Below are 22,459 nucleotides of genomic sequence, written 5' to 3' on the forward strand. Positions count from 1 at the left end.
TCCTGAAAGATACAGCATGGTTGGGCAAATGCCTGCAACCAGAGTTCCACTGCGTCTGACATTGATCTCTCTTCAAATTAAAAACAAAACACAAACTTTTTTTATTGCCCAGCACTATAAAAGCACTGGGGGAGGTCCCCCCATGCCTCTGGGTCTTTCTTGGGGACAAGAAAGACCCAGCAGAATTAGGAAGGAGGACCATGATGGCAACAGTAGTGTTGTGACCACCTGGCCAGCAGCAATGGAGATGTGCTTTCGTCTGTTGATAGAAATATATAACGTATTAATTTTAGGGCATCTCCTTAGGGCAGCTGAGCAATACCCACTAAAGGGTGAATGTGGTAGCGATTTGTGTTTCTATTCCCGGTAGCAAAGAGGCCTCACTGCAAAGTCATCGTTCAAAGTGACTGATGATAGTCTAATCTGAAGTAAAAAAGAGAAACCAAACAGCTGTAAAAGTGTCCAAGAACAAATGGCAAGACAGCTGCATAGGGAATCAAAACATATTCTGTTGTCCAGAGACAACTCTTCTTTCCCAGGAGACAAGATAATATTCACTCATGTCAACAGTCTGAATCACCCACAGCCATAAGCCTTATATGCTTGTTTTAATTTAAGTAGTTATTATCTGCTTATCTCTGAAAAGATAATTAGAATTGCCAGGCTGGTTTAGAGTGGCTTCCAAATAATGACTATACCTTGAATTAACCAAGTTTGTAAATGAAAGCATCCAGCTCTGCAAGATTGATATATTGTTTTCAGTTACCTTCCATATGTGATTTTTTTTATTTGCCAAGCCTTACCTCTTGAAAAAGAGTTGCTCTTAAAATGTAGAATGGGATGACTCTCAAAATGGAGGACCCTTCTTTGAGGGGTTACCAGCCATTGTGTCACTGTTTCCTCTGAGAACTTAATTTGGAAGAGCTTACATTGCCTGGCTTCACTCAGCATGACAACTCACACTCAAGGTTGAGTGTTGAGACATGCCTTGTTGTGTGAACCCAGCCATGCTTGCAAACTATGGTTTGTTAAGCACAAAGAACCCACGAAGAGAAACCATGGATTGATATTGGGTTGTGAACTGTGGGTTGTTCTTGCTTAACAAGCTGTGGTTTGTTAGTGCAGTTGGGTTCACACAACAGAACAACCATGGTTCAATGACAACCCATATGGGAACTCAACCCATACTTAACCTTGAGTGAGGGTTGTCATGTTGAGTGAACTGAGGCATTGCCTTCATGTTTCACTTATGGGCTTTTTAAGACGCATCTGGTTGGCCGCTGTGGGAAGCAGGATGTTGGCCTGGAGAGCCAGCTAAGAGTGTGTTTTAGAAGGTGTAAAAGCCAGGCTCCCTGTGTTCTTCTTCAGTGAGTATGAAGACACTGCAGATTAGCTGGGTTGGAATAATTTTCAATATGGGGATGTTTAATTATCTGATGAATTTGAAAGAGCAGCCTGCGCTTGTTTGATGTTCAGACCTCCAAAACACTATTCATCTGATGCAGTAAATACAAATTCTCCAGGTAGTACAAATAAGACTACTTCATTAGTATAATTAAAGTTTCCATTAGGCTGCCTTTTAGTTTTGTAATACCTTACGTTTTTTCACTGGGGTGAAGGCATTGAACTGAACTGAGGAATTAAAGAAGTTGTGCTCTTTTGCATCATCTGGAACAGTAGCTTTGTGTGTCTTTTTGCATTTTATTTCTCTCTCTCTCTCTCTCTCTCTCGCTCGCACACACACACACACGAGTCTCCCACTTGCACACCTATTCTTTGCTATTATTTCCCTTCCCTTTCCAAAATTCTTGTTGTGTTTCCTTCTGTCTAATGCTTCCCCACCCCTAAAGTATCCCATGCTGGTTTTCCTCTCATGACACTTGGCTGCTACTGAATATGGGATTACAAAACACTTTACCAATGTAATGTGAAGTCTTTTGGCCAGAAACTCCCACATTAGCTTACCCATTATTGCTTGCCACTCACTCACCTTCCTTTCAATTCTTATTTATTTTCTCCTGTTTGGTGAGGGGTCTTTTTTCTTTTATTTGCTCTGTGAAGGAGATCAGCATCAGCATTGCCAACGGTGTCAAAATGTGGAAGACTAGATCTCCAACGAGGCCCATTCTCTGTTATTGTTCCATGAATATAGTACTCTTTTCCATGGGCATATAGAATGACATACTTCACATAGATCAGGTTCGTAGTTGGGGGTGGGTGGGTGGTACTCCTAGATCCATCATTGTTGCTGGAGGCCCAAGTGGCTGCAGTGGCTTGGAGTGCCTTTTACCAGCTTTGGCCGGCTCGCCAGCTATGGCCTCTTCTGGAAAGGAATAGCTTGGCCACAGTGGTATGCGCACTAGTAGCCTGAAGACCAGATTACTGCAATGTGCTCTATGTGGGGCTGCCCTTAAGACTGTTCTGGAAGTTGGAGGTAGTGCAGAACGCAGCAGCTCAGCCGTTGTCAGGCGCTGCCGCTTTTCAGCATATAACTCCTTTGCGGAGGGAATTGTGCTGGCTACCAGGCCAGGTTTAAGGTTTTTGTACTAGTGTACAAAACCCTAAACAACTTGGGACCAGGATACCTGAGAGAGCGCCTTCTCCCTTTCCAACCTGCCTGATCACTGAGGTCGGCAGAGGGCCTGCTCCTGGTGGTTCCACGTGGACCTATGGCCTGATTGGAATCCACCAGGAGAACAGTCTTAATTGTAGTGGCCCCTTCTCTGTGGAACTCTCTGCCCCTGGAGGTCAGGCAGGTGCCAACACTAGGCTGCTGCAGGCACCTCCTGAAAAGAAAACCCATTTCGAGAAGCTTCCCTCAACCAACTAGCCACTGTTTTTCTGGTTCCTTTGTTTTTAAATTGAACAGTTTTAATTTTTAAAAAATCTTTCTTTTGCTGTTTATACTTATGCTCACTGCTCTGGAATCTGTGTTAGATAATTGAGCAATATATAAATATTGTAAATAGATAGATAGATAAATAAATAAATAATAGTGCAGCTGTGGAATTTGCTACCTCAAGAGGTAGTGATGACCAACAACCAAGACTGTGAATGAAGAAGTAGCATTTTTAAAATTATCCTTAGAAAGCCAAGAAGATTTTGCTGATGGCTGCAGTGGTGAAGGGCGGTTGGCAGTACCATCATGTGCGCACATGTGTAAGAGAAAGGAAGAGCTGAATGATACGGCCTGCTCCTGTTTTGTCAACTGTAACTTATCAGCTTGCAGAGAAGCAGCCAAGCATGAATGTGATAAATGAGCTGTGCTTCTTCTTAACCTAGAGATAGCTTTTAATTTCAGCCTTTTTGCTCGTGGAGAGGCATGGTTGCTGGGCAGAACTGTGTACAGTTCAGCACCGTGAGGCTAATTTAGCTCCGTGGCGCCACAGCAAATTTGAGCTCTCCATTTTTACATGTGGAAAGTTACAGATTACAGTTTAGAAATGCATTTTGGATTGCTTCGTAAGTGTCAGCAGATGGGGAGCGCTTAAATGTTTAAAGGAACACTTGTAAAACAAGCTTTTACAGTCATTGTAATGAGGCTTGTGTTACCTTGAGTCTGCCTTCCCAGACTTAAACGTGACCTCTTCTGGCTGTGGGAGGAGACTGGCTTGGAGGGGGACAGTTTACTTATTAGTCTGTTTTCCTATCCCCTGCCCTGAAGACATCCCTCACGTTTCCTTCATGAGTCCAGGCCTTACAAAGGGGCCCAGGTTCTGAATGGAGGGGAGATGGCACCAATAGATGCAAGATGTTATGTGACCACGAAAGGAAGGGAAAGCCAATGTGGTGTAGTGGCTAAAGTGGTGGACTAGCAGTCGGGAGATCTGAGTTCGAGTCCCCCACTCGGCCATGAAGCTCACTGGGTGACTTTGGGCCAGACTCTCAGCCCAACCTACCTCACAGGATTGTTGTTGTGAGGATAAAATAGGGAGGAGGAAGATTATGTACACTGCCTTGGCTTCCTTGGAAGAAAAAAGGCAGGGTATAAATGTAATAATAATAATAAATAAATAAATAAATAAAGGGAAAGAGCACAGGCGGAACCAGTTCTGCAAAGGCCACAACTCGTTGCACTCCTGCAATAAATACACCTATGGGCCTCAAGTTGCCTCCTGAGACTTTGTTTCCGCTAGGCCATACCACCACAGGGAAAAGACAGCCTGCCTGCCCACTGTGACCCACAAAAAGGCAGGCTGCTTCTATACCTTTCCAGCCAAGCGCAGTATTACCTTCAGAAAACTACTCTCTTTTTGTGGCTCTGCATCACTTCTCATTTCTCTCTGGGCTCACTGACTGGACTACTGAGGTTAGACGAAGGAGGCTGCCCCTCTCTTCTGCCTCAAGATTCCATACTGGAAAAGCTGGTCTATTCTGCCCCTCTCTGTCCTGCTATGGCTGAATCAGACGCAGTGCCGGTGGTTTCCAGAAGAGAGGCCTGGGTATCTTTTTCCACTTAGCCTTTCAGCGGTTAACTATGTTTGCAGTGTGTGTTAACCTCTGTCCCTCCTTCCCAGTGTTCTTCTCCCTTCTCTGAGCTAGGTTGTAAGCCCTTTTCAGGCAGGGATCTGTTGTGGATTCTGTGCTTGTATAGTGGCACACTGGCACTCAGCAATTAGAAGTAATTAATAATAGTGTATAATAGCATGCAATCAGGAGATCTTCAGGAAGTGCCTCACAGTAGATATTATAAACTGTAGTCTGTCTCTTTCAAAGCAGACTTAGAACAAGCCGAGCTGATTGCTTCTGATGTCAAACAAGCGGGAAGATGCCAGCACAAGCAAATATTAGCTTTTCATGACCTTAACCTGCATGTAAACCTAGGTAGGAACTTTAATCAGTGCTTTTTCTAGTAACACAGTATTCACATTCGTTTTTCCACATTGGCACTTAAGGGCCTGTCTACAGGGCCAAACATTGCCAGTCCAATGACCTATTGGAACCCACTGGAATTCAGGGTGGGGGGATCTCCCAAATTGTGGAGAAGAGGCTTAGTTCTTTCTCAAGCAAGATGGGAGCTACACATGCATGGCCCTTTTTTATTTTTAGCCTCAGAGATAGGAAAGGAAAGCAGAGTTCTATTTATGATAGCTGTGATCTGCTGTTCAGTTCTGCAAACTTTCTGCATTAGAAGTTGCGAACCCCATACAGCCTTTTCTGGGTCATTTGTGCTGGAAGTGTGAATGTGACATCACAGCAGTTCAGTCAATCATGACAGGCTCTGACTCCTAGACTTATGTGAACTCATCAGATAAGAGCTAATGGCTCTGGAAGCGTCAAAGATTGTCTTTACTTTGTGTCCCTTTTTCAAAGTTCAGAGCTTTTCTGGCAAATATGCAAAACTGTGCATCTTAGAGCCAATCTATTTGCACTGTGGTGCTTTGACGCCTTATTCCTATCCTTTCAGCCACAGTAATTGCCCTATTTTGCTAGTTTACTGTTCTGTGATATATGAATACTGGAAAACTACTACCTGGACACTGTATTGGTGTCCAGACAATATTCTTTTAAGTATTATTTTAAATATTTATATTGTATTCTAACTATTGTATTGTACCTCATTCTTTTAACTGTTGGTAATCTGCTCAGAGAATGCTTCTTACCGGGCAGATTAAAAATATCATTACATCCAACCCTGGCCATCTGCCAGTGGAATGGAAACTATTTGCAGAACAGTTTCTTCTCTCTCAAGCACCCCCCACCCCACCCCCACCCTACAGGACCCTGTCTCTTTCCAAATCTGCTCTGGAGGCATCCTTCAGAGCAGATTTGGGGGGGGGGCACAGGGAGTTGTGTGGCAAAGAGAGCAAGTGGAATTCCCTCACACAATGTTGGTTTTAACGCACTTTTTCCTATTGTCTGTAACTGCTGTATTTTCTAACACTATGATGGACCACCTTTTAAATTATGCTGCCTGTGTACCAAATCCATAAAGACCTGATAAGGGTATTACAGAGAATTACTTAAATGCTGCTCTATAATTGTAGAACTTCCTTTCCTTGGGACAGCTCAACTGCTTCCTTTGAGACTCCTCAAAACCAGAGAATCTTCCAGAAGCAGTACACCCTAGTCAAGCAATGCCTTTTAATGTGGACGATCTGAAGTTTTGCAGAAAATAGTGTTCCAATCCTAAAGTCTCATCACCTCAAGATGAATCAGAAATTTAAAGTACTACCTGGGGGTTGTTTTTTGTTTTTTGGTTATTTTTATTGTTAGGCACTCCAAAATCAGTCCGCAAGCACTCCACTGCTCAGTGTGATGGACCATGGAGAACCTGCCATAACTGTGGGAGAAATAAGTATCAGATTGGGCTGGGGGGTATTTTGATGGTCATATTTATGGCGAGGAGGAGGGGATACTAAGCAAGCAGAGGGAGTGACTCCATTAGGATGGATTTCTGCTTGCGATTTAATTCTTTCAATTGTAATAAAATGTTTGTACTTGAAAAGAGATTCCATTAAGAGGATAATGTTGTGTAATGTATTAGGTAGCCTCAAGAAGTTACAGCTGAAGTGGTCGAATATTGTATTGCTGTGTGCTAATCCTACTCTGGAATCTGCAGTTTTGTCTTCGATTTATGCTTTGCTGCCAATATATTCTTCTTTCATCTTGTATTTCCTTTGCATAATTAATGGGGGTGGGGAACGTAATCCAAATAACTTGCTAACTGTATCCGTGCTTTGGTGGCAGAGTTTATTCCTTTATAGTCTGTGCACATACAGTAGTCCCATAGGAGCAAGAGGGAGGCTTTTGTAGAATCAGAGTATTTTAACTTGATTCTTTACTTCCAGGAGCAAATCCAAGCATGGGGCACATCAAGTGCTGGAGATGCTTATCCAACTTTGAATCTCATGTTTTGTTCTCACAGTGTTGCCACAAGGAACCCTATTCAAACCATTGGCTAATAATAGTGGCCTAACCATGGCTTAGCATGTTGTCTGAACAGGCCTGTTGAAGCATTCCTTTTATTTTATTGTAGTGTGAGCATGTGCAGCCCTGATTTGGATCATGCTGTGGGATTAAGCCTTGCCTCCCCACCATTTCCTCCTGAAATTCTAGTGACATCAATGAAGACTTGTTTTCTTTTGTTAATTCTCCTGTGAAGGGGAGAGCATGGAGGGGAACTGTGAGGGGGGGTAAGGTTTAGTTCTCCTCTTCTGGAGCACGGTGGTCCCAATCCAAATTGGAGCTATGCACTTGAGTAAAACAAAAGGCAACTTTAGTAATAAGCTGTGTGTTTAATGTAATGTGTAATTTTGCTCTCAGACTAAGGAGATCTAGGTTCAAATCCCTTTCAGCTACACTATCTGACCTGGTTCTTCTGAGGAGAAAGTGAGTATAAGCCACCTTGAGCTCCTTAGCAGAAGGGTGGGATACAAATTTGGGGTTGGCTCCAGACTGACTTTAAGGGCCTGTTCAGATGATCACAGGTTAGAACTATGGTGTGGAGAGGGGTAGAAAAATGTGATGCGCGTGCCCATCACGTGACTAGCATGCCATGGACTAGCATGCCATACTTACTCATCCCCACGCCATGGTTCCCATGCCTTCACTGGCTATCCCAGTGGCTGTTGTGGCAGGAGAAGGTGTGGGCTAGCTGCTCCAGTTGTTGCTGTGCGACTGCAACCATAGAGAAAGTCCACGCACACTAGAGTGTCGGTGGAAGTGGCAGACACACTAGGCGGGCATCCCTATAGTAGCCACCATATTTCACCATGTGAAGGATGGTGGCTTTCGATACCAACTGGAGGTTATCCGGAGATGTGGACTGAGGTGTCATCAATATGCGGATGATACCCAGCTCTACCTTTCCTTTTCATCAAACCCAGGTGAGGCAGTGACTGTTCTGAACCAGTGCCTGGGCACGGTAATGGACTGGATGAGGGCTAACAAACTGAGACTCAATCCAGACAAGACGGAGGTACTGTTAGCGGGTGGTTCATCGGTCCAGCGAGGTGATGTTTGCCCTGTCCTGGACGGGGTTGCACTCTCCCTAAAGGATCGGGTCCGTAGTTTGGGGGTGCTCTTGGATCCAGAACTGTCACTTGAGGCACAGGTGAACTCAGTGGCAAAGAGCACCTTTTATAGCTTAGGTTGATATACCAACTATGCCCTTATCTGGACAGAGATAGCCTAGCTACAGTTATCCATGCTCTGATAACCTCTCATTTGGATTACTGCAATGTATTATACGTGGGGCTGCTGTTGAAAACGGTCCGGAAGCTTCAGCTGGTACAAAACAGGGCAGCCCGTTTACTAACAGGGACTGGCCGGCGAGACCACATTACGCCAGTCCTTTTACAACTTCATTGGCTGCCAGTCCAGGTCTGGGCCCGATTCAAAGTGCTGGTATTGACATTTAAAGCCCTAAACGGTTTGGGGCCAGGTTATCTGAAGGAACGCCTCCTCCCATATGTACCTGCCCGGACCTTAAGATCATCTACAGGGGCCCTTCTCTGTGAGCCCCTGCCAAAGGAAGTGAGGCAGGTGGCGACTAGGAGGAGGGCTTTCTCTGCTGTGGCACCCCGGTTGTGGAATGAGCTCCCCAGAGAGGTCCGCCTGGTGCCTACACTGTAGTCCTTCATCGCCAGCTGAAGACCTTTTTATTCTCTCAGTATATTAACACTTAATTTTAACTTAAATTTAAATTTTACTGTGTATTTTAATCTTATATCAATTTTGCTGCGTGGTTTTATCCTGGTTGTGCTTTTTATACGGTATCTTGTATTTGTGCTTTTTACCTGTTGGTTGTTTTATTATGGTTTTAATTTTTGTGAACTGCCCAGAGAGCTTCGGCTATTGGGCGGTATAAAAATGTAATAAATAAATAAATAAATACATAAATAAATAAAAAAAACCACATGACATGGTAAACCACCCCAATGTGTATTGCCCCTACTGCAGAGCATGGGTTACTCTACCAACCATAGGTGGGGATTTTGCCCCCAACACAATACGATAAGCCACCATGCACTGCTCAAAAATGCTGTCTACAGTGAGTTAGCATGATGTCCGAACAGGCCCTAAGTACGGTAATTTGGTGACAACCAAATATACGAGTATTTTAATAATTCTATCTAGATCTTTTGGCTGTAAAAATAGACATAAAAACATGAGGGTAATATCTGGTGAAATCTCTGAAACTACACAGGGTCAGTGGTTATTTATTTGTTTTAAGGTATTTATATACCTCCTTTAATAAAATTCTCAGAGTGGTTTACAATTAAAAAATATCATTTTAAAAGTTACAGCTTAGCTAAAGGGAAAAAAGACAGCACTTTCGTCTGCAGCCCATATTTGTTTGTTATTTTGCAAACCATGGCTATCTCTCCTTAGTTTGATAATAATGAGCAAAAATAGTCCTCCAACCAACCATTGCCCCTGAGCCAATTGAAAAAGACAAATGTCAGATATGAGCCCTAACCCATGGTCACATATGAGCCCTAATCAGTCAGTTCCTTTCTCCGTACAGAGGTGTTCTGGTTGTAAAGTCTTGTGTGTGTTGTTGTTGTTGTTATTGTTGTTGGTGGTGGAAGGGTGGAGATGTGCGGGGAGAAGAGATTTTTAGAACAACTATGGAACTGTTAGTTGCCCAGAGAATCCTGGTTAGGGGGCAACTGATAAATGTAATAAATAAATAAATAAATAAATAAATAAATAAATAAATAAATAAATAAATAAATGTCCCTGAGCAGTTTCTCCATGGGTTGGGTTTTTAGGGGGAGGGGAGGGAGGGGTCTTGCAGCTGCCTAGGGCTTTTCAATCACTTGCTGTAATAATTTGAGATCTTACAGCATCTCCCAGAGCCACCCTTTGTTTAATGATGAAACAGTTAAAATGGTGGGGTTTTTTGTTCGTCGGAAAGAGGAAGGTGAGATCTAATACTGCTTCACCCCCCAAACAGTATCCTAAAATCGATGCATGTCATGGGAATCTGACCTACCACCAATCTGTAATTAGCCTGGATTTCAGCAAGAGGCAAACTAAGCAAAGGGATGAAGCTCTCAAATAGGCCTAAGTTGTACAGCTCTCTATCCATGACACCAAAGCAACCCGGATACAATTCTGCTAATTGCTTTACTTTTTCAGTCCATCATCATAATTTCATTCTTGTCACTGAGCTCTTAGCAGGATGTTATAACACTTATCTAGGAGAACTAAAATAGCATGCTGAGGACTTGACAGGGGAAAGCAGCAATTAGAAACTGAAGCAGTCATTGCTGTGCTGAGGCCTGTGCAATTACACTGGACTGTCTTCCAGTCCCTCTGCAATGTAATGCGTTACAAGCTTCCCCTCCTCCTTACTGTTGTAGCAGCAGCTGTAGACTCCCCCACCCTATCTCTAATTTCTTGCTACCTCTCCCATATAATTGATAGTTGCTGCTAGTCTTGTATCGATTAACCATAATTGGTATCCTTTCATCCACAGAAAGGACCCCCAACAGGGACTGACCGAGTGAAGAAAGGTGGATCCTACATGTGCCATAAGGTAATGCCAGAAGGCCTCCCTATAATTCCTGAGGCAATTGCCAATCTGATTTTAGTATGTACAGGTCCTTGTTTGTATATCTGATCCCTGGTAAGAGGAAAGAACACGAGCAGAATTGCATCTAATAGTGTACATCTGAAGATGATGAATTTAGAATCACTCCTGGGTGAATAAATTGAAATAACTTGATGAAACAACGAACTGTTATTTAATTGAAGTTTCCATTTATATTAGCTGAGATAAAACATCAGTTGTCTACTAATTTTAGCTTGTTGGCAATTTAGCTGTCCCGCTTAGACAGTGAGGAACCAAACAATCTCCTTTCTACGCCAGTGGCTAAACCACACAACTGCTGGCACATTAGATTAGGAGTTCTTAAAGGATGTCAGAGTGCCTTTCTCTAAGTCAAAGGAAGAACTACTTGGGCGTCCACAAGTGGAACTAAGGTGACAACTACTTCAGCAGTATATCCTCTCAATGGTACCTAGAGTAGCCAGATGAAATGGACAAAGAGTGCAAAGAACAGTACGGAGTATGGTGAAATGGAAAGTGATGTTTTTATTGGAGTTTGGCAGATTATGTTTGTTTCTGAGATGAACTGTACTGATGGTAGAACTCATTTTGATTGGGCTTCTTGGCTGAGATGGGATTGTTCAGTGGGGTTCTGAGGGCAGCTATGACAGCTGGGCTTCAAAGGGCCCTTAAGGGGGGGTGTTGGAAGCTGAGGGAGAAAACAAGTTAGATTGCATGCTGGTTTTACTATTTTAGTTGGCTTTGGAAGAATGTGAACTGGTACTGGTACTTAATAAGAAAATAAAAGCATTGTTATTTATCAAGTGTGGCCATGGGAACTGCAGCTGTCAATTTTGACAGCAGCAACATAGTTCCCGTTGTATTATTCAGAGTAATGGAATGGAAGTGGTGGCAGCAGAATGGTGATACGAGTGTTAGACCTCTCACTTCTGCAGGATGAGGACCACCAGGTAATCTTGTTAGGGAAAGGCCATAGGTAATTATTTTATATTGTATTTTATAGTATGGTTTTATACTGTTGTTTTATACTTTGAATGTTTTTAATTTTTGTGAACCGCCCAGAGAGCTCCGACTATTGGGTGGTACAGAAATGTAATAAATAAATAAATAAATAAATAAAAAGCAGAAAGCCACTGGAGGAACTAATTTTTGAAATATTCCCATTAATAGGCCTGATATTGTCATGGCACAGGCGATGAGGCTGTAGCTGAGATAAGGTTCCTAGAGAGGGTATTTTTTTTCTTTCTTTTTATTATTGATGGTCTTCATTAATCTGCATTATTTTTTTATTTTTTGGTCTCAGAGGTTCTTTGTTGTTGAGCCTGTGACAAATATCACTTAGCTATCCAAAATTAAGGTTTTACTAGCTATATAAATGATGAACAGCCGTATACTACAGGAGCTATGCAATGAAACGGAGGCCTCAGATGACCCTGCAGTTATTCACACCCAACGTTGGATATCGAAATCCATTTTAACCTGAGAGGAAATGAAGAAACCAAAAGGCACCTTGATGCTCTTGCTTAATTGTATTTTTAAGCACCCTTTCTGACCTGGAAAGTTACCACAGATAAGCATGTAAACCTCTTTAGGATTGTAGTATTTCTAACAGTCTATAGAGTGCTAGATTTCCTTAGAGCTGAACTATAAGATGCCTTACGGTAAAGGATTGAGTATCAAGCCAAGGCAATGAAGCAGTTTACTCTTGTTATTGCTCTTAAGATCAGTGTAAAAGTGTTAGGGAAGTTGTAAATGTTATTATTCAAGACCAGGATAAATCAGAGAAAAAATATTTTAAAAATAAATAAAAACAAAAAAATCCTACACTTTTAGTAACCAGTAATTGATTTGAAACACTTCCTGGGCAGTAAATGCATACATGTCCCTCCGCAACCATTTGGCTAATTCCTAATGTAATATGTAACAGAGTTCTTGCAAAAATCCCTGTTCAAGCCAAAGCTATGTCTCCAATTTCATTTATTCTGTTTAAAATTTAATCTTACTTTCCATTTTTCCTTGGGTGCTTATGACTTCCCTTTTCTTACACACCTTAATGTTTCATGTGTAATTCAACCTTCATAAGAATATGACATTTTCTACACTGAGATCATGTGTTCTAGGCTTCTTTTATTTGGGGGTGAAATCAATGTCACACATTAATTAGCAGATTTGATTAAATTAACAATGGGATAACAGTTTTCTTTACAGATGAGTAAATATGGCCCATTTTAGAGGGAAGACAGAATAGGCCAAAGACAGAAGAGGCTTTCTTTAAATAAAAAAGTTGGGAAAAGTTTTCTGTTTCAGGACTGGAAATTATAGCTAAATGGCACAGAACGTTTACTAAAAATGCATTGTTACCCCAAGGGCCATCTATTTCTAGGGTACAGACATAGGCAAACAAACCTGAAGGTTTGGTGATGGGTGAATCCTCCCAGTTCGTATTGTGTGTTCGGTCAGAAATAAATTGAGCGACTTCCCCCAAAACCACAAAGTACCACCCTGAATTAGCCCCACCTCTTGAGTTCTCAAACACCATCCCTTCCCTGTCTTCTCCTGTTCCTTGTGGTAGTGTCTGTTGGAATTCTGGATTAGGTGACCCTGATGCGGAAAGACTTTTCTTATGTTCTTATGCATCAGCGCATACTCAAGATGACTTAAACAAGATTTGCTTCACCACCTTCAAGAGATTTAAATTTTGTGTTGTAAATCATGGAGATTATAGTAAGACAATGAGTAGACAATGCAAGATTTGAGGTTAGTCCACTCCCGTTTCTATGTGTTTGCATCATTGAAGTGCATGGGTAAACTTCTGCTCATAGTGTATATCCCCAATGAAGCAGCTGGGTCAGTTACTTCTATCCCCACCTGCCCATCCTATACACACTCATACACATAATCCAATATTTCAGATTTGGAATTCCTGAGAATCGGAACATTCACTTTTTTCCCCAAGAGCAATTTTTGGCTCCCAGTTGAAAATGTACAGCAGGGGTGGGCAACTTCTGGCAGTTCAGGAGCCAATTTTGTCCCCCTGGAACTTATTGGGGTCTGAGCTGTGTCCTTGTTTCCAAAGTTCAGTGGTGCAGCGACAGCAGAAAGAAAGAAAGTCTATTTAGCTTTGTTTTAAAGCCAAATAGGACCTTTTGTTGCCAGCATGCCACCAAATTTGAACAGCAAATTGATTATTCTTTTTCTTCTCTTTTTCTTGCCATGGCAAATTGAACAGCATTGAGCAGGGGGTTGGACTCGACAGCCTTATAGGCCCCTTCCAACTCTATTATTCTATGATTCTATGAACAGCAGACATAGGGTAGAGATCTGTATGTTGTCCACCCATGATATACTGGTAGTACCTGTAAAAGCATGTTGTTTGGATGAACACAGCCCTTCTGCCCCTAATAGGTTCTTGCTCCTCTGTCAGGTTCTCTGGTTGTGTTTTGTCTTTCTCGCGTGTTCTTTGTTGCCCTCTTCCAGATTCTACAAAGCATCATCTGTTGGTCATATTAAGGTACATGAGCTGCCTGTATGTTCTGGCCAGTTCAAGAATGGGAATAGAAGTTTAAGGACTAGAAGAAGGGGAGTCATAGCAGCAACCTTGTGGTTATGGGCCCCACCACCAGGCATTGTGGAATGGCATGAGGGAAATGGATTGAGCAGTAGATTGGCTAGGGGAAGAGGAAGAAGGGGGCTGCAAAGGAACTGAGAGGGTCTTCTGGAAGACAAAGATGACTCTTGGTAGCAACAACAGTCAAGAAGGCTTTTCAGAAGAGAGATGGATATGAAATTGAAGTGACATATGTCTTGTAGGTGATGGTCATATTATATGTCTTGGTCTGTCACTTTTAGCCCATCCTTGTTATATTAGACTAATTGAATCCCTACACTGACTAGCATTTTTTGAAATCCCCAGGGCACAGCTGTATAGTTCTTTCTTCAGGAAAGACAGGAAGTTTTCAGTCAATTAAATAGGGATTCTGCTAGACATACGTCAGTACCTCTCTGTTCCAAGTCATCTTAATTTTAAAGCAGTCATTGACCTGTGACATCTGTAAACTGATCTTTAATGCAGAAGGAAAATGATTGCTCTGTGTTGATGGTTGTTTTTGTAATGGGGAAAGTCACCTTGATGTCAGGCATCTTAACAAATGCTGACCACATCAGTTTAATCAGTGGTATATTGCAGTGTGTTTGGCTTTTCCGGATGTAGTATTGGCCAAATGATGAAGTGCTAGAAACTGAAAATAGAACTCTCTGCCTTATGGAACATGTTTCTGTCTTTTGCAACAAATTAATATGGTGAACATAACCAAGCTAAATCCAATTATGGATTTGACCTACAAAGTGCATCAGGACTAGAATACTGTCATTAACAAAACATTTCAGTCTGCAGCACAGACAGAAAGGTTTATTCCATTTCATATGCTAAAATCTCAGTGGGGGTTACTGGCTATGGGGTATGAGTAATCCAGATGTAATTTTGTGTGTGTATGTTTGTATGCAATATATTGTGGTACAGGATTAGGGGCTAGATGGTATTTCTTGCATAACACATGATATTTTATCAAGAACTTAATCATAATATGCCCATTATTTCAATATTGGCCTCAGTTGGCAAAAAGAAAGAAAAAAGCGATGGTTCAGCCTTTGCATCAAAAGTAGATTGGTGTGAGTATGTTCAATAAATGAAGATTCCCGGTGACCCGGTGAATTCAACTGGATGTTAAAAACTTACTTTACTGGATGTGAAAAAGCACTAGAAAGGACAACATAAAGAGTTTAGCCAGATTACCAGTGACTAGGTTTTCTCTCATGAACTGGGGAATCTGGGTTTTATTCCTGTGCATCTAAAGCCAATTCACACAGCTGCTGTATATTCCTTTAAGTCAAAATGAGCGGACTTCAGTGGATATAGATATATTGATCAAGTCTTGTAAATTCCTAAAATACACATCTATATTAATGCTAACTAGCAGATGTGTTAAAGCATTCTCAAGACTGGATTAAAACACACCCCATTCTACTGAAACTGTTAACTGTGTTATCTTGAATGTGTTAAAATTAATATGCAAATCCACTCTTATGTTTTATTCCAAGTTAGTGGTTAGTGGTTTCCAGTGGCTTTGCACTAGCAGAAAAGATACCAGTTTGCCAACTCTCCCCCAAGCCTCCTGCAGCCTTCCGTGCCATATCCCATACTGTTCCAGAGAGTCTCTTAACCCCTAGGAGCAGCTTTTGTGAGGTAGGAGGTTAGGGTGGTTGCGGTGAATGGTGTGTGTGTGTGTGTGTGTGTGTGTGTGTGCAGTAATTGGCTATCACACCTGATGTGAGCATAAGAGCTTGCCACTAGACCAAGTCAACAATCACACACAATCCAAAGTTTTTTTAATACCCTGGAATAATAGGCAATTACAAGATTGTGGAATAAAAGTCTTGTGTCAATGTCCATATTAGTTGTCCTAGAAATAGAGAGACACTTTTTTAAAGCCTTGTGGGGGTTAAAAATGGCATTGTAGGCCCCCCTCCCATAAGTCCAGGATCACTGTTAGCTTTGTTGATGGGGACATCAGGTATCGATAGGGAATGCTTCTTTCTCTCTTATCGTTTCTCCATCTCTAAAGCTATCACTGCCACCCTGTCTCGCATGGATATTGACACAGTAGACACACTAAAAGATTACAAGGCACTGAGATCACTATGGCAACAAAGATCCTATCATTCTCTGACAGCTGCTGTTCTGAAATGATAAAGCTGGCCTCCCCAAGGAAGCTGAAACTATTGCTAGGGAGGCACAAGCAGTGTCAAAATAAAACTGAAAAAAGGGCACCAAAAATGTGCAAGATGACATTTAAAGTTGGAAAAAATGGAGAGAACAGATTCATTCTGGTTGAAGGCAAAGCAAAGGTAGTTAAACATCATTACTAGTATCCTTGAATACTAGAGGTGTTACCTACTTGCTGTTTCAAATCACATGCTAGTGTCAAGGATAAAAATCTATTTCGTAAGGCAACTCTGTTTTATTGAGCAGTTGAGACAAAGTTCTCAACTGGCAGTGTGAAAAGCAGGTATATTTATACACAGTAGCAACGTAACCAATTAGCAGCAAAGTTTTAAAGCAAAACAAAGACAGATCAAAGAAAACTTCTTCATTATACATTATCAACAGATGGCCCATAGCTCTTCTGGCAATGTCAGATTGACCTGGATGGTCAGTCCTCCTTATCAAGCTAACTTATTTGTCTTCTACTATATAAAGAGGTCTTGATAATTAGAAATTCCAATTAAATTCCAATTGCTGACTTAACAGTTTTAGCATCACAGCTCATTCAGGCACATACATTATTCTAATCCCATCATGCAGTTCACTTGCAAGAACCAAACTACATACAGAGCAGGTATATCAAGGCTTTTGGCCTTGTTTTCCCAGCTCCTCCTTTGGGCCTTCTAGGCCCAACAACCACATTAAATTTGCATTGCCATCAATAGTTTAATCTCTCTTTTTTCTCTCTTCCACTTCCTCAAGCATCTCTCTCTGCATAACACTGACCATGTGCTTCAATTCTGTCTTTGAGACAGCATTAGTAGTAGATTTAATACAGCATTTGCACTATACATAGAAAACAATATGCCACTAAGCACTTGACTATGAGTGAGTGGACTTCATGATTTGATTCCTTTCTGGCATCTCTAGCACTCCTGATTTTACCTTCAGGAAGATGGTCAAGCACTCTAATAACAGATAACACAGCCACATAACACCTGCCTCCCCATCCCGAGGGGAGGTGTTTGTATGCTTTATTCCCATAGACAAAATAATAACCTGCTAATGCAATGAACCCAGAATTGCACCGCGGTCTCATCATCTACTGCATATAATATCCTAGAAAAGAAGGACACAGGTTAAGTAACCATGTCCCATTAGATGTTTAGGCACCATTTACAACATAAGTAATATCACATTTACTTCTCCTTACCCAAAAGGCAGAATCATTGCAACCCCAACAAAACTTGCCCATAGCACACAAGTACAATAAGGCAATGACACACAGGAAGGAAGAAATGGAGATCAACCAGAACCAGGGAGACAAGGTATTTTCAGTTACTGGGCAAAGTCCAGTAAGGCAACTTGGAGACTTGTTTGTTGGGTGCATGTAGTATAGTTCAGTTCTGGGGTATGCAATTTATGCTTTGCATTGTCTAGGATTGGAGTGTGTTGCCTCTGGGATAGGGGCTTTCTTGTAGTATGCTGCATAGATCTAGGTAGGTAGACTTTGAAGCTTCATATCAATATTGGCAACAACCTGTCTTCATCAGCGATCTCTTAGAGTGTCACTTGAGGCAGTCACTAGGAGAGTAGGTTGTTATGTACCCTTCCTAGACCTCAGCTTGTATGCTGGAGTGCTGGTCTCCTCTACCTCAGGCTGAGGGAAATCCTGGGTGTCTTTATCCTGGGACCCAGGGAGTGATGCTGAAGCAGAAGCTGGAACAAAGTTAAGGACGACTGGATCCAACGGAGGCAAGACTTCCTTGCAATGTAAGGCATGGATCCAAGTAGGTACGCCTTGAAGCTTGACAGCAGTATTGGTAGTCAGGAGGATCTGGAACAGCCCTTTCCTGCAAGGCGCAAGGGATGTCTTTCTCTAGTGTACCATGGTATACGCCCAATCACCTGGTGGAGGTCGTGACACTGGACCTTTGGAGCGGAAGGAAGAGTTTCCTGAACCTGTGAATGGAAAACTTGAATAGATTTAATTAGTGCCTTGCAATAGCTTAGAACAGTTTCATCAGTTAACTGGAAGTCAATAAATTGTTTTTCTATAGGTGCTGAGGAGAGAAGCCTCATGGATCTTCCCATCAGGATTCCATCAGGACTAAGTGCAGTCTGTTTGTGTGAAGTGGCGTGCATGCTCATAAGGGCTAATGGGAGAGCACCTGGCCACCGGAATCCAGTCTCTGCACAAATCTTTGCAATTCTTTAAAACACAATTCTTTCTTTCCACAAGGCCTGCTGATTGAGGATGATGAGGGCAAAGGAAGTGTTGTTCAACTTGTAGAGCCTTGCAGATTTCTTTAACAATTTGTCCAGTGAAGTGTTAAGAGACAGAGGTATTCCAAATTTGAGGATAAAATATCTTAGCTCTTCTTGCTCACAGTCACAGTATCTTCTTTTGCTTCTACCCCCTCAGAGAATGGATACACAACCAACCGCAAGAACATATTCTAACCCACAACACTATTCATTTGAATAAAATCAGTTTGAATATTCACACTAGGAAATGTATGAAAAACAGACCTGCTTTGGTTGTGTGTTTCCACAGATGCTGCTGCTTCTGAGTGGGGAGAGGGTGCGGGAGAAACTTCCATTCTGAGTTCATAAAATGTTAGTGCTCTTATAGGCAACTGCTTGGCCACTGTGTGAAGAGAAAGATGAACTAGATGGACCTTTGGTTTGATCCAGCATCGGCTGTTCTTGTGTTCTTATGACTGAGTGTACCAGCAAATTTCCCATGGCAAAATTGTACTGTGTGAAGGAGTCAGATCACTTGCTACTCCAGAGTTGGTATAGAGGAAAATCTGGAAGTTATCATACCCATTTCCAAAATGTACATAAAGATTTCCATAAAGTCAGAAAATGTTATATATATTGGAGTGAAAATGCTGTCTGTCTTGGAGCAATCTCCAATACATACCTTTGTGAGTGAAAAACATGACATGAGAAACAGCACAAAGTTGATTATGCCTAGAAAAACTTGACTGTCTTTTTACTAGTCCTGGAGGGATTTGCTATCAAAGCTATCCCTATCATCACGCAGGAGAAGGCGTAGGATTATCGAGTATATTGTATCTTTTAGCACTATGGCATGCCATTTGGTTTTTCTATCTCGGGAACCAAATTAGAGAATCCCTCCCTTGGACTACTAATGTTCCTCTTGCAGATATAACATCTCCCCATGGGCAAGTTCACCTAATAAATTGGGAGACTTTAATAGACGCCAGTGCTAATGTGCTGTTTTTCTCCTCAGTCCTATTGCTATAGGTATCGATGTGCAGCCCGAAGCCAAAACACACCTGACAGCTCAGCCTCAAACCTAGGATTTCGCTGTGCTGCTGACAGTCTGCCCGACTACTTAAAGTGAGGAGCCTGACAGCTCTGGAGGAATGAGCTCTCACCAAGGGTTTAAGGACGAGAATGTGGTTCAGACAAATACTGCATCGTACCAAAATAGATGAAAATAGATGAACATTTCGGCTAACAGTTTTCTTTTTGAATAAACTGTGTGTGAAGAAAATAGGCTAGATTTCCATTTCATTTTTGTATGTGGAAATCTAACATTAATATTTGGGGTAGTACATTGTTCTATATTTAAGTCGAGAACAGCAGGATCATGGTCCATTTAATGGTTTGTTTGGGGGTTTTTTTTAATAAAGGGAAATTTATTTCGAGGCCATTGCCCTCAAGTGCTATATGTATTGCAGAAGCAATTAGGAAAGAAAACACTGGGATATTTCTTTTAATTAAAAATTGGCATTATAAGTATATGGAAAACTTATGAAGAAAAACATAACGTTCATCCTGAACCAGAGAGTGTTCAAGTCCCACTGAAATCAGTGAAGCTATGACTACCAGGTTGATTTCAGTGGGCCTTAATTGCAATTAATTTTCTCTGGCTTGATTTTAATGTGTAGCCTCCTCCTACTTAAGATTTTAAGATTGTTATCAAATGCAGACTACATGGCTTGAACATCAACCCCTCCCCCCACCCACTTTTTAAAATTTTGTTTACTATTTTCTCTGATGAAGAATTGCATAGTATTTTGCAACCTTTTAACAGCCTGGTAAAGGTTCTATGGAATTATAGATTTTGGAAATTTTCTTTTGGCCAACATGTACCTTACATTTTTGTGTGACCTGGAGATCGACAAATTTAACCATTCAGCAGCATGTTTCAACACTAGAAGATGATCATATACTACATAATGCTGGGACTTTATTCTCTGAGGGTACATCCCCTCCAACAACTAAGTAAAGCTACCCAATTTGGCTTCCATTGACTTTTATTACTTGGTACGCCTTTTAAAATTATCCTCAGGTTTGTTAATATATTATTTAAATTTTAAAAACTATTTTCTTTCTACTTCTGTTTTCTGCCTTCCAAGGAAACTGCCCTACTTTGTACATAATATGGGTTGTTGAATTCTGGTTTGTGATGTATGAATGCAGCTATGCGAACAAACAATGGTTTGTTAATGCTGAAAGAGAACTCGTGGGTTGTTGGGTTGTGAAGTCTGGGTTATTTAAATCATGGGTTGTCAGTATGTGCAAACCCAGAACTGTGGGTTATTCATGGATTGTTTCACCAGGCTAAAGAGGTGGTGGGCAAGAGTGGTAAAAATAGCCCAGCTACTCTGCATGCCAGTACTATAGCACCACAAAGGCATTTGGCATGTAAGGAGGGAACGGATGAAGAAGGAAGGAAGGAAACAACTCAGGAACTGAGAATGCAAACAATAGTTTGTTCTATTGTTTCGGTAGGACAAGAAATCATAGGTTAAATAAACTATTGAATAGCATTATGTGTTTCAACCAAGGATTGAGACGTTTTTGAGTAACAGCTGGATTTTATGTTTTTAAAAATGGGGTTTCAACAATTATTAGTTTCTTCTTCCCAGAATCCCTTGAAACCATCTCTGTACCTGGGCCAAATGACTGTAGCTTTCTCCTCCCACCTCCCATCTTAATACTGTAACCAAATGCAGACTCTATAGTTTGAATTTCAGCTACACCCCCCACCCCCACACAGGGGTGTGCCTGATGAAAAGTTCTGGAAAATTTGAAAATGTGCACAGCATTTTGTGACCATTGAGTTGTCTTAATTAAAGGTATTACTGTGATAGGATTTTTGAAATTTTCTTTTGGATTTTGTTTTTATCCAACACAGCTACCTTTGTTTTTAAAAAATAAATAGTACTTGGCCTCTGAAATTTACTCTTAGTATCAGTAAAGCAGCAGTCCTAGCAGCAAATTGGTGGTGAATTCCGTGGTCACTGCAGTAGCCTTGGTGTGTGTTTGTGTCATGGGCAGCTGTGCAAACCGCTTACCATAGGTTGTGCACCCCAATCTAGAGGAATCTTCTATCAAATAGTCCCCCCTCCCTGTTAAACAAAAGTGCTCTTAAACTTTTGTAGAGCACTCTTCAATTACATATGCTAATGATTTTCCTTTAGCAGCAGAGGAAAAAAAATCTCTTCAGTCAGTGGCTCTCTGCATAATTTTAAATCAAAGATAAATATATTTGTTTGTGAAATTATGAAAATAAGCTGTAGGACCTGCCAATATTGTGAAATGAGCTGAATATGCTAATCTCAGAGATCTAGATATTTGGTGAGGTCAGGTCTTACCTTTGATGCCTTAAGGAAAATTCTACTCAAGGGGTTTGAGAAACAGGGCTGAGTGTTAATTTGAGAAACTTATAATGTACCAGATTGCCTCTTGACAGATGCACACAGACTGTGATGAAAATGGATCACATGGGGTTTGTGTGTGTGGGGGAGCTTCTGTAATGTTTTGCAGATACTCCTAACATTCAGTAATAAACGTAAATGAAATGTTTTTACAGTATTCCTTCCTCATGTATCACTTAAAACCTTCTAATCATATGAATTAAGCATCTGTTAATTGTATGCAAACTGTAAGATTTTCATATTTTCATTATATAGTGAACTCATTGTCTTGAATTCATCTAAATGGAGTAGCAGATGTATTTCTTGCCCAGTGATTCAATTGTTTTCTATACTATTTCCCAAGAAGGATACCTTAGCTGTTTAAGTATTTGGATACTGTGACAAACAGGGGTCTGCACCTCCAACCCTGTCAGGTAGGACAGGCTGCAAGACGGTGTTTGTATCTTTCAGGAGTAGACTGGCACCACTCATGTG

At 41.3% G+C, this 22,459-nt stretch overlaps 1 protein-coding gene across 1 annotated transcript in view; it reads left to right on the forward strand.

Moving 5' to 3' along the window:
* SUMF1 (sulfatase modifying factor 1) overlaps positions 1–22,184 on the forward strand; it is a 68,143-nt gene extending 45,959 nt beyond the window's left edge. The window contains exons 8-9 of the mRNA XM_063121678.1: positions 10,430–10,489; positions 19,546–22,184. Coding sequence (XP_062977748.1) covers positions 10,430–10,489; positions 19,546–19,659 — 174 coding nt within the window. The 3' untranslated portion in view covers positions 19,660–22,184. The remainder of the gene's footprint in view (positions 1–10,429; positions 10,490–19,545) is intronic.
* The last annotated feature ends 275 nt before the right edge of the window (positions 22,185–22,459 follow it).

Source organism: Elgaria multicarinata, chromosome 3, assembly GCF_023053635.1.
Source record: "Elgaria multicarinata webbii isolate HBS135686 ecotype San Diego chromosome 3, rElgMul1.1.pri, whole genome shotgun sequence".
NCBI classification, from domain to species: domain Eukaryota; kingdom Metazoa; phylum Chordata; class Lepidosauria; order Squamata; family Anguidae; genus Elgaria; species Elgaria multicarinata.